This window comes from Microtus ochrogaster, chromosome 7 (genome assembly GCF_000317375.1).
Source record: "Microtus ochrogaster isolate Prairie Vole_2 chromosome 7, MicOch1.0, whole genome shotgun sequence".
NCBI classification, from domain to species: Eukaryota; Metazoa; Chordata; class Mammalia; order Rodentia; family Cricetidae; genus Microtus; species Microtus ochrogaster.
The window spans coordinates 44,134,700-44,149,638 of NC_022014.1; the positions used below are offsets into that span (position 1 = coordinate 44,134,700).

At 37.4% G+C, this 14,939-nt stretch overlaps 1 protein-coding gene across 12 annotated transcripts in view; it reads right to left on the minus strand.

Annotated features, from left to right (window-relative positions):
- The window catches only part of Rapgef6 (Rap guanine nucleotide exchange factor 6), a 174,236-nt gene that overhangs the window by 104,651 nt on the left and 54,646 nt on the right, over window positions 1-14,939 (minus strand). For all 12 annotated transcript variants that reach the window (XM_005350060.3, XM_005350062.3, XM_005350061.3 and 9 more), the window contains one exon: window positions 10,488-10,631. In XM_005350060.3, the coding sequence (XP_005350117.1) occupies window positions 10,488-10,631 (144 nt within the window). The remainder of the gene's footprint in view (window positions 1-10,487; window positions 10,632-14,939) is intronic.

Here is a 14,939-nt window from a genome sequence, read left to right on the forward strand (position 1 = left end):
GCACGCCTTTAATCCCAGCACTCGGGAGGCAGAGGCAGGCGGATCTCTGTGAGTTCAAGACCAGCCTGGTCTACAAGAGCTAGTTCCGGACAGGCTCCAAAGCCACAGAGAAACCCTGTCTTGAAAAACCAAAAAAAATAAAAAAAAAATAAAAAAAAAAAGTAGCTATGGCGCACTCTTTTAATCCAGTACCTAGGAATCAGAGGTAGGCGGATCTCTGTGAGTTTGAGGCTAGGCTGGTCTACAGAGTGAGTTCCAGGACAGCAAGGGCTACATAGTGAGACTCTATCAGAAAACAAAACAAATCAACCAACTACCATGAAATGTAGATCTCAAACAATTCAGCAGTGACAGGAATACTTAGCAGACAGGACGGCTTCATAGATCTACTCTAATACTGCTTATCATTAATGGGTGTAGGATGAATATCAATAACAGATACAAGAATCATGGTATTTTGACTCATAAATAACTCACTTAGGACCGGAAAGAAAACAGAACGGAAAGAAACAGACCTGGATCTTAAAGCAGCCAAAGGGATTAAATAAGACATCTCACATATGTCAACAGCTGATAACCCTAATTAATAAGAAAATTTATATTATACTCTGTGTACAGTGCTGAAAAGAAGAAATACAAAAAAAACATGGGAAAAATTATTACAAAATTATTATGGTCAAAAATATTAAACGGTCATTCTAAAAAAAAATCTTAAAACCAAGCTGGGCAGTGGTGCATCTCTGTGAGTTCAAGGTCAGCCTGGTCATGGTCAGCCTTGAACAAGAGCTAGTTCCAGGTTAGGCTCCAAAGCTACAGAGAAACCCTGTCTTGAAAAACCAAACCAAAACAAAAAAAATCCTTAAACCACAGTGTACATAAATATTAGAATTTCTAAGCAGTGCTAGTACAATCTGGCCATATCAAGTGCTGCTAAGGAGGAGGAACAAGTTACTTTTTCCTCTTAGACAATGGGAAAGAATACAACAAAGAATGGAGAGACTGCAGGCACCAGAGAAAAGAGGTTCCTGGTTTTGTTTTAAATGATGTTAAACATAATATTTAATATATGCTCTAGTCACCTACTCCTGAGTATTAACTTAAGGAAACTGAAAATAAATGTATCAATAAAGATATATACACAAATGTTCATAACTGCCCCCCCAAGTAAAGCAATTAAATACCAATAGGTAGAAAACGAACTAAACTGTGGCCTGCTGAAATAATGGAGTATTATTATTCAGCAAAATAGGTGGAGGAATAATAAATACATAATATGGATACATCTCATAATTACTAAAACAAGTATAAGATGACAGGCACAAAGAATAATGTAACATATGAAATCAAATAATTTTAGAAAATAAAATTAATTAATACTGAGAGAAAGAAGACTGGTGGCTGCTTATAGACATTGATTTAGGAAAGGATGGATTACATAGGGAGATAAAGAATAATTTGGGAGTAATCCTGATCTTGATCATGCTGACTGCATAAAGGCCTGTGTATGATGTAGAATTCCCCTCTGTATGCTGTGGATATGTTTTATTACCATTGGTTAATAAAGAACTTGTGTTGGGCCTATGCCAGGCATGAAATCTGAACAGAGATATGAGAGAAAGTAGGAGGAGTCAAGGAGACACCATGTAGCTTCCAAACCAGAAAGACAGAAGCCACTAACCAGAACCTGAAGGGTAGGCCACAGTCTTGTGGCAATATACAGATTAATAGAAATAAGTTAAATGTAAGAGTTAGCTAAAAATGTGCCTAAGCTACTGGCTGAGCAGTGTTGTAGTCAATACAATTTGTGTGATTTTTCGGGTCAGGGCAGCTGGGAGTGAAAGAGCAGCCTCCGCTACATGTGTATTATATCAAATTGTGTACTTAAGTATGCATCATCATGTACTAGTTACAGATCAATAAAGTTAAAAAGACACAAACTGTTACAAAGACTGAGGTTTTAAAGATACCAATACTAGAATGGAGTCTGAAGGCACAGACCATAACAAAAGCTGTTTGGGAGGTTGAGACTGCAAGTTTTGACTCTGACCTGGCTACAGACTGAATTCAAGCACAGCCTGGGCAGCTTCTGAGACCCTGTCTCAAATGTAAGATGAAGGCTGAGTATGCAGTGCAGCTGTAAAGTGTGAGGTGTTGAGCTTAAAATATTTTCACATTGAGGTTATGACTGCCATTGGAAGCTTGAATAACATTACAATACATTTATGTATGTATTAAGACATCACAATAAAACTATTATGTATAGTTAATAAACTCTAAAATATTCTAAATGAAAAAGCCATTTTTTTCAGTTTTTCTGTTTTGTGTGTGTGAACCCATGTACATGTATGCAAATTAAATCTAGGGCCTTAATGCATGCTAGACAAGCACTTTACCACTGAGATATATTCCCACCTCTTTGGCAATTATTCTAACTATTTAGTTAGAAAAACTTAAAAATCTATGTAAAATCTTTAATACACACAAAATAATGATGTACATACGGGTTACGCACTAAACATTAAGTGTGATAAAGAAAACAGTGGTAAAGTATTCTGTACAACGTTAAGAATTTTATGCCTTTAGCACGCCATCAAGAAAAAATTGTAATAGGTTTGCAAACTAAAAAAAAGAGACTATCAAAATGCAGGTGGGTGAATTTCTGTGAGTTCACAACCAGCCTGGTACACACATGAGTTCCAGGCCAGCCAGAGCTACATAGCAGACAAAGACTAAAAAGCAATTCAGCATTTTTTTTTCTATGAATTCCTGACATTAAGACAAAGGAAATAAAAGACTTTACAGTGGCTATACCAACAGTAAATGCTTTCAGAAAAACTAATACTACATTTTTCTTTTTTAAAAACTTGCAGTCTCATGAATTTATTTATAAGTTTTCTCAAAGAAGCAACCATACCAGGCAGTGGTGGTGCACGCCTTTAATCCCAGCATTTGGGAGACAGAGGCAGGTGGATCTCTGTGAGTTCAAGGCTAGCCTGGTCTACTGAGCAAGTTCCAGGACACCCAAGGCAACACAGAGAAACCCTGTCTTGAAAACCAAAACAAACAAAAACAAAACAAACAAAAACCACCCAAACTTAACAATTAAATTTGGTACATTTTTGTATAGGTACATATTGTATGTTGAGCATATTTTCCTTAAGTTCATTCCCTCTAATGGCTCCTTTCTTATCTCCTCCCTAGACAATTGCATTTCTATTGTAATCATGTATTATATTCATACATATGTGGACACACATATACACACACCTGGTTTTATGTGGCTTTATATAAAAGCTAACAAACACAAATGAGATAAAACACGTATTTGTGACTGGATTAATTTGCTTAATTAATATGAATTCTCCAGTTGCATCAGTTTCCTGCAAACAATATAACTTTATTCTTGTGTGTGTGTGTGTGTGTGTGGTGTCAGATATAAGTGGTAGTTAGAAAATAACCTCAGATATTGTTCTTAGGTGCTGTCCACCTGTTTTGAAAATATTTCACAGGCTTGGAACTTGCTAAGTAGGGTATAGACTGGCTGGCCTGGGAGTCCTGGAGACCAGGATCTACTTATTTCTACCTCCTCGGTGTTGGGGCTACACGCTTGGACTACCACATTCGACGTTTAAAAGGTAGGTTCTAGGGATGGAATTCAGGTTTCACATTTGCAAGGGAAGCACTTTACTGTGGAGCCATCTGTCTAGCTCTCTCATTCTACTGTGCACACACAGCACACTTTCTCCATTTCTCTGCTGTTAAACACTAAGCTGGTTTGCACCTATTTTTACTAGTGCTGTAACGAGCAGAGCACGGTTGCTCAAGTGCCTCATCTCTGTGATACACTGACAAGGTTTTTCATGGCAATAGCTAAGAGTAGTGCAGCTGGCTCATATGGCAGACCTACTCTGAGTTTTGAGGAGCTGTCATATTGATTTCTGTCAAGGTTGAACTAGTTCATATTCTCATGAAGAGTGTCAATATAGCATTTTCTAAATTGCCTGAAGTGTATCCTTTCTAAGAAATAAATGTATTGATTAAAGATATCACGTATGTAAGCTCTGGTAAAAATCCTTTTCTAACCCAGTCTCACTGTTAATCATCAGGCTTGTCTCAGTTATCAATTAAGTTCTCCTCATGATTTACAAAATTCCTGACAGCACATAGTAGGGAAACTACCTAACACAAGCAGCCATCCAGGCTTCTACATGCCAAAATGCATGCTATCATCTGAGGAAATCCTAAGGACCAACTGTTTGTTCTAGTCTACTCATGAAACCAAAAAATATAAAGATGACTTTCTTCAGCACACAGGAAGGCTAAAAGCAAATGACTCATGTGTGAACCACAGACCTCAAGAGGAAATACAGATTCTGTGTCTTATGATATGACACCCAAAACAAATAAACAAAAATCTGGGGAAAGAACATTAAAATTGAGATAAGATATACAAGCAACCCATATATATGTGGTGCTCATGCAGGTGCTCTTTAACTCATCATAAAAAGAGAGCGAAATGGCATAAGGATCCTTTGATTAGGCAGTTCTACATATTGTAATTTTTCTAGAGTAATTAACATACTGGAATACATATCCAAATTGATATTTCATAGGAAATCACTTTAACAAATAAAAAACTAGAAATGAGTTTAATGACCAAGTATTAAAAGTTTAATGAATAAAGGATGACATATTGCTATAATGAGTATTATGCACCAAAGAAGAACAACATTGTGGGCTAAGCTTGGTGGTTATGTTTTATAGTTCTAGCTACTAGAAATGCCAAGCTAGGAAAATCTCTTAAGCCCAGCAGTTTGAGACAAGCCTGAGTACCACAGTGAGATGTTATATTAAATAAAACAAAATAAAAAAACCCAAATGAATCAAAAGAATGTTAGAAAAAAGCTTAAAATGTTATTTTAAAAAAGATGTATGTGTGTGTGTGTGTGTTTTGTCTGGAAGTATGCCTGTGTGCAATCTGCATGCCTGTGCACTGCATGTGTGCCTGGTGTCAAGGGAGACCAAAAGAGGATAATAGAAACCCTGGAAGAGCAAGAGCAAACAGTGCTTTTAAGCACTCAGCCATCTCTCCATACCTTAAATATTTAAGTTTAAAATTGTAGAACACAAGGACGTCCAGCAAAGGAAGGTCTTTAGGATTCTAAACAGATCTGATCAGAAAATATCTTCATCATGCCATTTTATATTTGTTCAAACAAATAAACAAGAATTCTACAGACAGTAACAAAAAAGTGTCACATAACACTAAAGGGCACTTTATTAGGACAACACAGATTTCTTAGCAGAATTTTTACAGCCCAGTCCAGAATGTCATGGCATACTTCAAGTACTGAAAGAGATTAGTGGCCATTTGAGAATACTAGTCTCAGTAGAGCTCTTCTGAAGAAATTAAGGCAAAAGAAGTCATCATAAGACTAGCCTCATAAAAAATACTCAGGGACACCCTCGAGGAGTGCAAGACAGATCACCACCATCAGTGAAACGTAAAGTGTAGACTCAAAAGAAATAAAACAAGAATGAGAAAGCAATATAACCTTAAAATACAGTAAACTATATAGATCAATATATAATGATGAAGGACTGAGCATGTTCAGTATCAGACACCACACTTAGCATATGTTTGGCTTTGGGTCCAAGATCCTCAGCCCCAAATAAACAATGAGAAGAAAATTAATAAATGATAGGAATATGCCTTTGTCAATAGTAATCTTGTGTATAAATAAATTCAATTAAAAGATACAATTGGTGAATATATATGTGTGTGTATGTATGTATGTATGTATGTATGTATGTATGTATGTATGTGTGGAGAGAGAGAAAGTGCGCGAGCGAGCCAACAGTATGGGACCTTCAGAAATGACACACACAGAATGAGGTGACAGGCTAGACAAGGCAGCCCGTGTAAACAGAACCAAAAGCAGGCAGATACAGAGACACTTGTACCTGAAAACAGACTAAGAATTAGAAATTGATACAACTGTACAGAATCAAACAATAGAAATGGAGCTAGCACTAGAGCATTTGAAGGGGAAAAAAAATAAAACCCCTTAAAATAAGTGAAAACAATTTAACAAAACTTACAGAATATAGCAAAAGCAGTACTAAGAATTTTTTTATCAATTAATACCGACAGCAAAGACTAGAATATCAAATAATGTAATGATGCACCTCAATGACCTATATAAGAAAACCTAAACCAAAACCAAAATAAAGAAAACAAAAAGAAACAGCAAAGAGTGGAGATAATAATACAATCAAGTGCGGAGGGAGATGACTGCAACTATGTACTCCAAGCTAGATGATTAGTGAGTTTCTGGGAATTTTCCAGGTTCTACCTCCCATTTTACTATAGGAGCACTAAGATTAACAGAAGTTTATCGCTGCCCATGGTTTATAAGGGACATCTAGGGAATTAAATTCAAACAAAGTCATATTTGTTCATTTGTTTGCTTTTCTCCTTCAAATACAAAATCAACAAAACTTTTCTAAAGGGGAGGAGAGCAGAATAGTGAAATTGCCTCAAAAACTAAGTAAAAAGAAGCCAAGGATGTACCTTAGTGGGGAGAACTTGAATTCATTATGAAAAACTTATTAATAGGGGGCTGGAGAGATGGCTCAGTGGTTAAGAACACTGGCTGCTCTTCCAGAGGTCCTGAGTTCAAATCCCAGCACCCACATGGTGGCTCACAACCATCTATAATGAGATCTGGCGCCCTCTTCTGGCATGTGGGCATACATGGAGACAGAATGTTGTATACATAATAAATAAACTCTTTAAAAAAAACCTTATTAATAAAAGGGAGTAAGGGAGGAATTAGCAAACCAAGTTTGGTGGTGCACACCTTTAATCCCAGTACTGTGATCTCTGCAAGTCTGAAATCAGGCTGTTATACACATAGTGAGACTCACAGTAGCAAACACATAATCCCAGCACTGGGAAGGTAGAGACAGAATAATCTCTGAGGTTTACTGACCAGTCAGCCTTGCCTACTTGGTGAGTTTCAAACCAACAAGAGATCCTATCTTCAAAAAAGACAGTTAAGAGGGTCTGAGGAACAGTATCTGAGTTTGTTTTCTGGCCTCCACATGCATACACGTATGTGTATACACACGCAACTAAGAAAGCATACAAAATATATTACAGCAGAACAAAGTATAAACATCCTCTCGTCCTCTTTGTAAATTTGGTAAAACCCAACACTGCTTCTTGATAAAAGCCTGGTCAGTTATGGAGAAGGCTCACACAAGATAGACCCATACCAACAGGATGCCGAAAGGGGGACGCTGAAAGTACGTCCTCCATGTCTGACCATGTCTACTTTTATTGCTTATTTATTATAGAGTTGATGGAAGTTTTAGTCAAGAAAACTAAAAGGTAGTAATAAAAGTATTACAAACAGGGAAGAGAGAAAGGGATAACAGATGATCTGATTCTCTACAAAGAAAACCCTAAAAACTCCAGCAAATTATGAGAATTGAAAAATAAATTGGGTAAAATTTTCACAATTTAAATAAGACATCATGCAGGTGCTGGAGAGTTAGCTTGGTAAAGTGCTTGCCTTGTAAGCATCAGAGCCTGAGTTTAGTCCCTAGCATTAATGTTAAAAAAAGCCCAAAAAATGCCAGAAATAGTGTGGATGCTTATAATGTAGTGGTGGGAGGCAGCAATAGGCCCTGGCCAGTCAGTAAGAGCTTCTTTCATGAAAAAAGGAGAAAAAAAAAAAAAAAAAAAGAAAAGAAAACCAACTAAACAAGGTGGATGGTGCCAAAGGAATGACACCTGAGGTGGTTCTTTGACCTCCCTGTGCATGAGCACCTACACACTCCTGTAAAAATTGGTAGTTTTAGAAAAATTAGTAGAAGGTCTCACAGAATAGTGCTGGCAGGCCAGAAACTTGCTAGATAGACCAAGTTGGCCTTGAACTCACAGAAATCTATCTTCCCCTTCCTTTTGAATAAAAGAATTAAAGGTGTTTGCTACTATACTACATCAGGACTCAGTACTGTGTGTACACACACAAACACACACATATATGAAGTTGCTGAAAAAGATATTACAAAAGCAAACCTACTAATGAATTTAACAAGGGAAGTCACAGACTTCTAAAATGAATTTTTTCTATGTTCATATACTGAGAACTAATATTGCTAATGTTTGGGGGCTAGAGGGGTGGCTCACTGTCTGGGAGTGTGTACTGTTGTTGTACAGCACCAGAGTGCAGTTCCCAGGACTCACCCCAGATAGAGGGCATCCAACATCACTTTTCTGCTTCCATGGGAACATGTATTTATGTGTTGAACATACACTAATATTGTTAATACCCATACCACCCAAAGCAACTTGCAAGTTTGATACAATCCCTATCAAACCAGGATTGATCACTCTCAACAATGAGAAAAAAATTCTTTGGAAGCACAGACAACCTCAAATAGCAAAAAGTAATATAGAAAACGAGAAGAAAACTGTAGGTATCACAGTTCCTGACTTCAAAACACAGCACTAAACAACAGTAAACTGAAAATGTTGGTACTAGCATAAGAACAGATACATAGATCAACAGAAGAGACGATGACATTCTGAAAAAAATCCATGCATCTAGAGTCAACAGATGCTCAACAAGATACTAAAACCACTGGAGAAAGGAAAGCCTTTTAATAAAGATTGCCAGAAAAATGGGTATGTGTACCTCTAACCATGCACAAGAGACCAAAGATATGAATCTCCAAAACTACTAGAAAAATTTCAGAGGATACATTTCAATGTTGACTATAGACAGAGTTTGAATAACCAAACAAGAAAACACCAATAGGAACAGTAATAACAAACAACTAAAAGTTTCTATATGATAGTGAAAACAATCAAGTGAAAAGAATATGAAAAATTACAACTGTTCATCTGACATAAGATTAATATCTATAATAAATAAGAAACTCAAACAGTAACAAAAGCCCCATGTAATCCCATTGAAAAAAATGGGCAAATGGTCAGATGGAGGTGGCATGAAAAAAAATGGGGAACGATCAGAACACTTTTCAAAAGGTAGAAATACAATGATCAATAAATGTAATCTTAAGATGTCTATTATAATTGCTCAACAAATCAAAATTATGATGAGATATCATCATAGCCATCTAGGAAATCAACTGTTAAAAGGACAGAAAAACCCCAAAACACAAAATGCTGACAGGGAAAAGACATTCGCACCCTCTACAGGTGAGCTGTAATTAGAAGAATCATGATGGAAGAGTATGGAAGCCTCAAAGAGCGGAGAACAACTGGGCGCTCGTGCCCCTTTCTCTCAGTACTTGGTGTATCACAACTCAAAGCCAGCCCTGACTACATAGCAACATTCGGTCTAGAGCAAAAGAGAATGAGACAATCTGTATAAGAGAGCAGTCCATTCCTTGGGATACGAGAAATCACTGCGTGAATCATGCTTACTGTGGGGCATTATGAGGGTGCCACTAATGAATGGATAAAGACAAAATATGCTAAAGTATTGGTTGTAAATTCTGGGACCAGTATTGTTTATTTTCAGCAACAGAACATACTCAAATTAATTAAACTAGGCAAATGTGACAGAATCTTCAAAACTGATTTAAATCCATTCTTGTTCTAGGAAACCACTTCCCTGACTATCTTCCTCTAGCCTGCCACAGAATGAGAGCATTTCTGTCCTGACAACCAAAAGAACAGACCCTTGTTCATTTTATTTTGCAACCAACTATCCCAGCAGTCTGATACTGTCATTTAAACACAGACCAAAGTGAGACAGTTGTTGTCTGTGAGACAGTTCTGAAATTCTGTGATGCTGACTCCTTGGAACATATAATCATGGAGTTGTCCCTTGAAAATGTACATGAACCTATTCTTCCTCAAATTATTATTTTTCAATTTAACCACTTCTCAGTCTAAAAAGATGTTATCTGCAACAATAGTCAAAAGATTTCTAAAGTAGCAGCTTCCTTTTACTGGTTTTTACAAAAGCCCAATGCTTCATCTGCTTCTTTTCAAGTATTTGTATGTGAAGAAGCAACTTTAACACATGTGGTACACTAGCGCCTGGTCTATGTGTGACTAAAAGCCCCGTAGGCCAAGGGAAGAACTGCCACCATTTTCTTGTGTATATCTTCGTCACATTAGGACAAGTCTCCCCACTAATCTACTGCCTGAGTTCTCAGACTCAATCTGCATCCTATTCAGACACTATAAAGTCAAGAAAATTCACACGCGTATCTAAGAAGCTATGGCAAATACTTATTTTGGTTAATTATTTGAAGTAAAACAAACCTAAAGCAAAATTACCCAGGCAAGATTTCTAATAAATCCAAAAGTCAAACAGAATTGTTTTAAAAAATTGTTATGTTTATCTTACCCTTAACTGTCACACATGGAGATCAAGAACCATCTAAAAGATATTTTAACGAAAATCAAGGATCCATGAATTAGTCTGAAATATACTCACCGAAAGGTAGTTATTAACATCCACTCCATCAGTTATGGTTTGGCGCTCTCCTTTACAGTTAATTTTCCGAAACCTTCGTCGAGACTGTCTGGCAGGAATTTCTCTTTGTAAAATACTGTCTTCATTATCTTTGGAATTTTCTACCTGAAATACATGTTCACATTCCTGATTAAATAACCAATTTTTCCATCTTACTGACAGTCTATGAAGTCTTAATAGGCTCATAAGGAAGCTTCATCTGCTTCTGCCAAGAAAGTGCCTGAAGAAACAGTCTACACAAAGCAATGTTCTAGTTGAAAAAGATTAAAGACCATGTTTTTATAAAGAACCAGAGACCACAGTTTCCTTTCAGGAAACTGTCTGTCTTGAGCACATAAACATATATCCGCTAAGTAAAGACTCTTACCAGAAATGAAGGCTGCTAACTACACCTACACATTCAATAATTATAACTTGGATGTTAGTCTAATTACAAACTGCCTGATTATGCACTTATTTTACTTAGCAAACAATCATAGCTTTTATCTTAGTTAACTACTGAAAAACAAAACAAAACTACTTTTATTCTTTGAGAAGAGATACTGTGTTCATTTTAATGCACGACAACAGAGTCAGGATGGCAACTTTCAAAAATGACAGAGAAGCTAATTAACAGTTACGAAGATGGCTTAAAATGGATGTGCATATATGTTTCACTCTACAACACTATCTGAGTAAAAAAAACAAAATGAAACCCCCAAGGACTGGTACCTTTCAAGTTGAGCTGGCAGAACCTATTTGCAAAACCTGTAATGTAGATACAAGACTGCTATCTGATCACACAGTATATCATTACTGTAAAATACCAACAATATTTTTTAAAGACTTATTTTTTATTTATGTGTATCTGTGTTTAGAAGTCTGTGTGAGACAAATCACAGATGTGCAGGTGCCTAAGGAGGCCAGAAGAAGGCCTCGATTCCCTGGAGCTGGAGTTATAGGTGACTGTGAGGCTGTGAGCTGCTCTATGTGTGTGCTGGGAACTGAACATGATTCCTCTGAAAGAGCATTCTCTTCAGCCCCCAAACTTAAATCTTCTTATGAATGTATATTGGTAAGTTCTAAACTATACTTTATACTAATCTAATATTCCAGAAATGATTTTTTTCTACTACTACTACTCTTCCTGCTAATGTCATGCTAGCACAAAAATATGCTCTAAACATGGAATTAAACAGTTCAGTTAGCAATCAATTTCCAGCTCCCATGCTCATCTTCCAAAGCTCATTTCTCAGGAGGTCAATTCTGTTTGACCATGTTCCTCTCTCAATGTCCTTTTGCTCAACACTGTCAGCACCATCCCACATTGGAGTTTTAACCACTTCAGCCTTAGAATACATCAATTGTGATCCTGCCGCTTTAGACAAATTCTACAATCTAATCCTATAGTCAGATAAACTACCATGAAAAAATCATGTGTTAGGTCTCCTAATTCGATAATGAACTGCTAGAGTTTACTATATCAATTCAAATTTTAAAAATTTTATTTTATGTGTATGGATATTTGCCTCCATGTATATATGTCTGTGCACTACACATGTGCCTGTTGTCCATATAGGCCAGAAGAGGGCATCGTATGTCCTGGAACTGGAGTTAGACTGTTTTGAGCTGCCATGTGGGTGCCAGAAACTTATATTGGGTCCTTTAAAGAGTAGCTACTCTTTACCAGAGACATCTCCCTAGCCTGGATAAATTTAAACTCCTACTCCTGATATTCAAAGTCACATATACCCCCATCTCTCCTAAAATGTTTTATTTTTCTTAACAAAGGCTCTTGTTCTGTATCTGTAGCTGGCCTTGAACTTGTAATATTCTTCGCTTGGGCATGAGCCACCATACATAACCCCAAGATACTTTCAGAATTTCATCTTAGACAAAAATGACCAGGCCCCTTCCCCTCTGGGAAATCACCTCATGTAAAAGTTCTAGAGGCATGTACAATTTTCTAAGGATTTTTCAGAGATGCTATCTAACAGTTATGTTCTGATTCAGGGGCGAAAAGCTCAAATTGAGGAGCAGTCATGTTAGTGTGACCACTCATGCTTTTGTAAATAACTTATGCTCCTCTACTAAGTAACTTTACTGCAATGACTTCCTTACTATGCATCATCCTTCTCATTCTATCACCACATGCTAACAACCATGAAAGACAGAGCTCAGAAGCTATTCTTCTAGGTATTTAAACGTAGAATCCGAAAAGCCTATTCCATCCCTGCCACCATGTTGGTCTACTAAATTTATGACTGATGGTTAATTCTGATTGTCAACCTGATTAGATTAAGAATCACACAGGTGCCAGGAGGTGGTGGCACACGTCTTTAACGCCAGCACTCTGGGAGGCAGAGATAGGTGGTGGATCTCTGGTTTATAGAGTGAGTTCCAGGACAGCCAGAGTAGTTACACAAAAAAATCCTGTTTCAAAAAACAAACAAAAACAAAACCCCCAAAAAAGAAAAGAAAAAAGGAATCACATGAGGATTAAAAAAGACCTCCTTGACCAAACAGAAGACCAGGATATCAATCCACATATCTTCGAGCACCTAATCCTTGATAAAGAAGCAAAAAATATGAAATGAAAAAAGAAAGCATATTTAACAAGTGGTACTGGCATAACTGGATATCAACATGTAGAAAAAGGAAGATAGACCCATATCTATCACCATGCACAAAACTCAAGTCCAAATGGATCAAAGAACTCAACATAAAGCCAGCCACACTGAACCTTATAGAAGAGAAAGTGGAAAGTACATTTGAACGCATTGGCACAGGGAACCACTTCCTAAATATAACCCCAGCAGCACAGACACTGAGAGAAACAACAAATGGGACCTCCTGAAACTGAAAAGCTTCTATAAAGCAAAGGACACGGTCAACAAGACAAAACAACAGCCTACAGAATGGGAAAAGATCTTCACTAACCCCACATCAGACAGAGGTCTGATCTCCCAAATACACAAAGAACTTAAGAAACTGGACACCAAAAGATCACATAATCCAATAAAAAAAATGGAGTACAGACCTAAACAGAGAGCTCTCAACAGAGGAATCTAAAATGGCTGAAAGACACTTAAGGAAATGTTCAACATCCTTAGTCATCAGAGAAATGTAAATCAAAACAACTCTGAGATTCCATCTTACACCTGTAAGAATGGCCAAGATCAAAAACACTGATGACAACTTATGCTGGAGAGGTTGTGGGGAAAAAGGAACACTTTTGCATTGCTGGTGGGAATGCAAACTGGTACAATCCCTTTGGACGTCAGTGTGGCGATTTCTCAGAAAGTTAGGAAACACCCTTCCTCAAGACCCGTAATACCACTTTGGGGTATATATCCAAAGGATGCTCAGTCATGCCACAAGGACATGTGCTCAACTATGTTCATAGAAGCTTTGTTTGTCATAGCCAGAACCTGGAAACAACCTAAATGCCCCTCGATCGAAGAATGGATAAGGAAAATGTGTTACATTTACACAATGGAGTACTACACAGCAAAAACAAATAAAGACAGCTTGAATTTTGTAGAAAAATGGATGGAGCTAGAAAACATTATTTTGAGTGAGGCAACCCAGACACAGAAAGACAATTATCACATGTACTCACTCATAGGTGGTTTTTAAACATAAAGCAAAGAAAGCCAGTCTACAAACCACAATTCCAGAGAACCTAGACAACAATGCAGATACTAAGAGAGACTTACTTAGATCTAATCTACATGGGAAGTAGAAAGTAGAAAAAGACAAGATCTCCTTGTCATGGGGATTTTGGGGGAGGATTGAACGGGGGAGGGGAGCAGAGAAAAATGTAGAGCTCAATAAATATCAATAAAAAAAAAGACCTCCTTGCAATGTGTAGGTGAGTACTTCTAGAGACAATGTTTAATACATCTTGAGTGTTCTGATCCAATGGACTGATGCATAAAAACATGACAACATTACTGGGAGGTGGTAAAAGTTAGAGGGGGTGGGGCCTAGCTGGAGGAAGTAGGTCATAAGGATGTGCCCTTTTGGTTGTATCTCTTTGGCCTCTTCTCTATTTCCTTCTTTGCTTGGATTCCAATATTAAAGTCTTAAAATTGTGACTACTTAGGTTGAGACTTTTTTCTGTTTATGGAGGCAAGATCTCACAAACAGCCTGAACTGGTTTTGAATTCTTGGTATTCTTCCTTGGGTCTCCTGAGTGCTGGGAGTAGAGGTGTGCATCACCCCGCCAAGCTCAGCTTCTGGTGATTTTAAAAAGGAATTATAATTAAATGGAAACAACATAAAAAGAAAAGCCCAAATGCCATTTCTAAGGGAGCAGGATAGGAGAAAGAATGTGAAAAAGTTAATTTACTAAAGAACAAAAATCAATGAGAGAAGCCGGGCGGTGGTGGCGCACGCCTTTAATCCCAGCACTCGGGAGGCAGAGGCAGG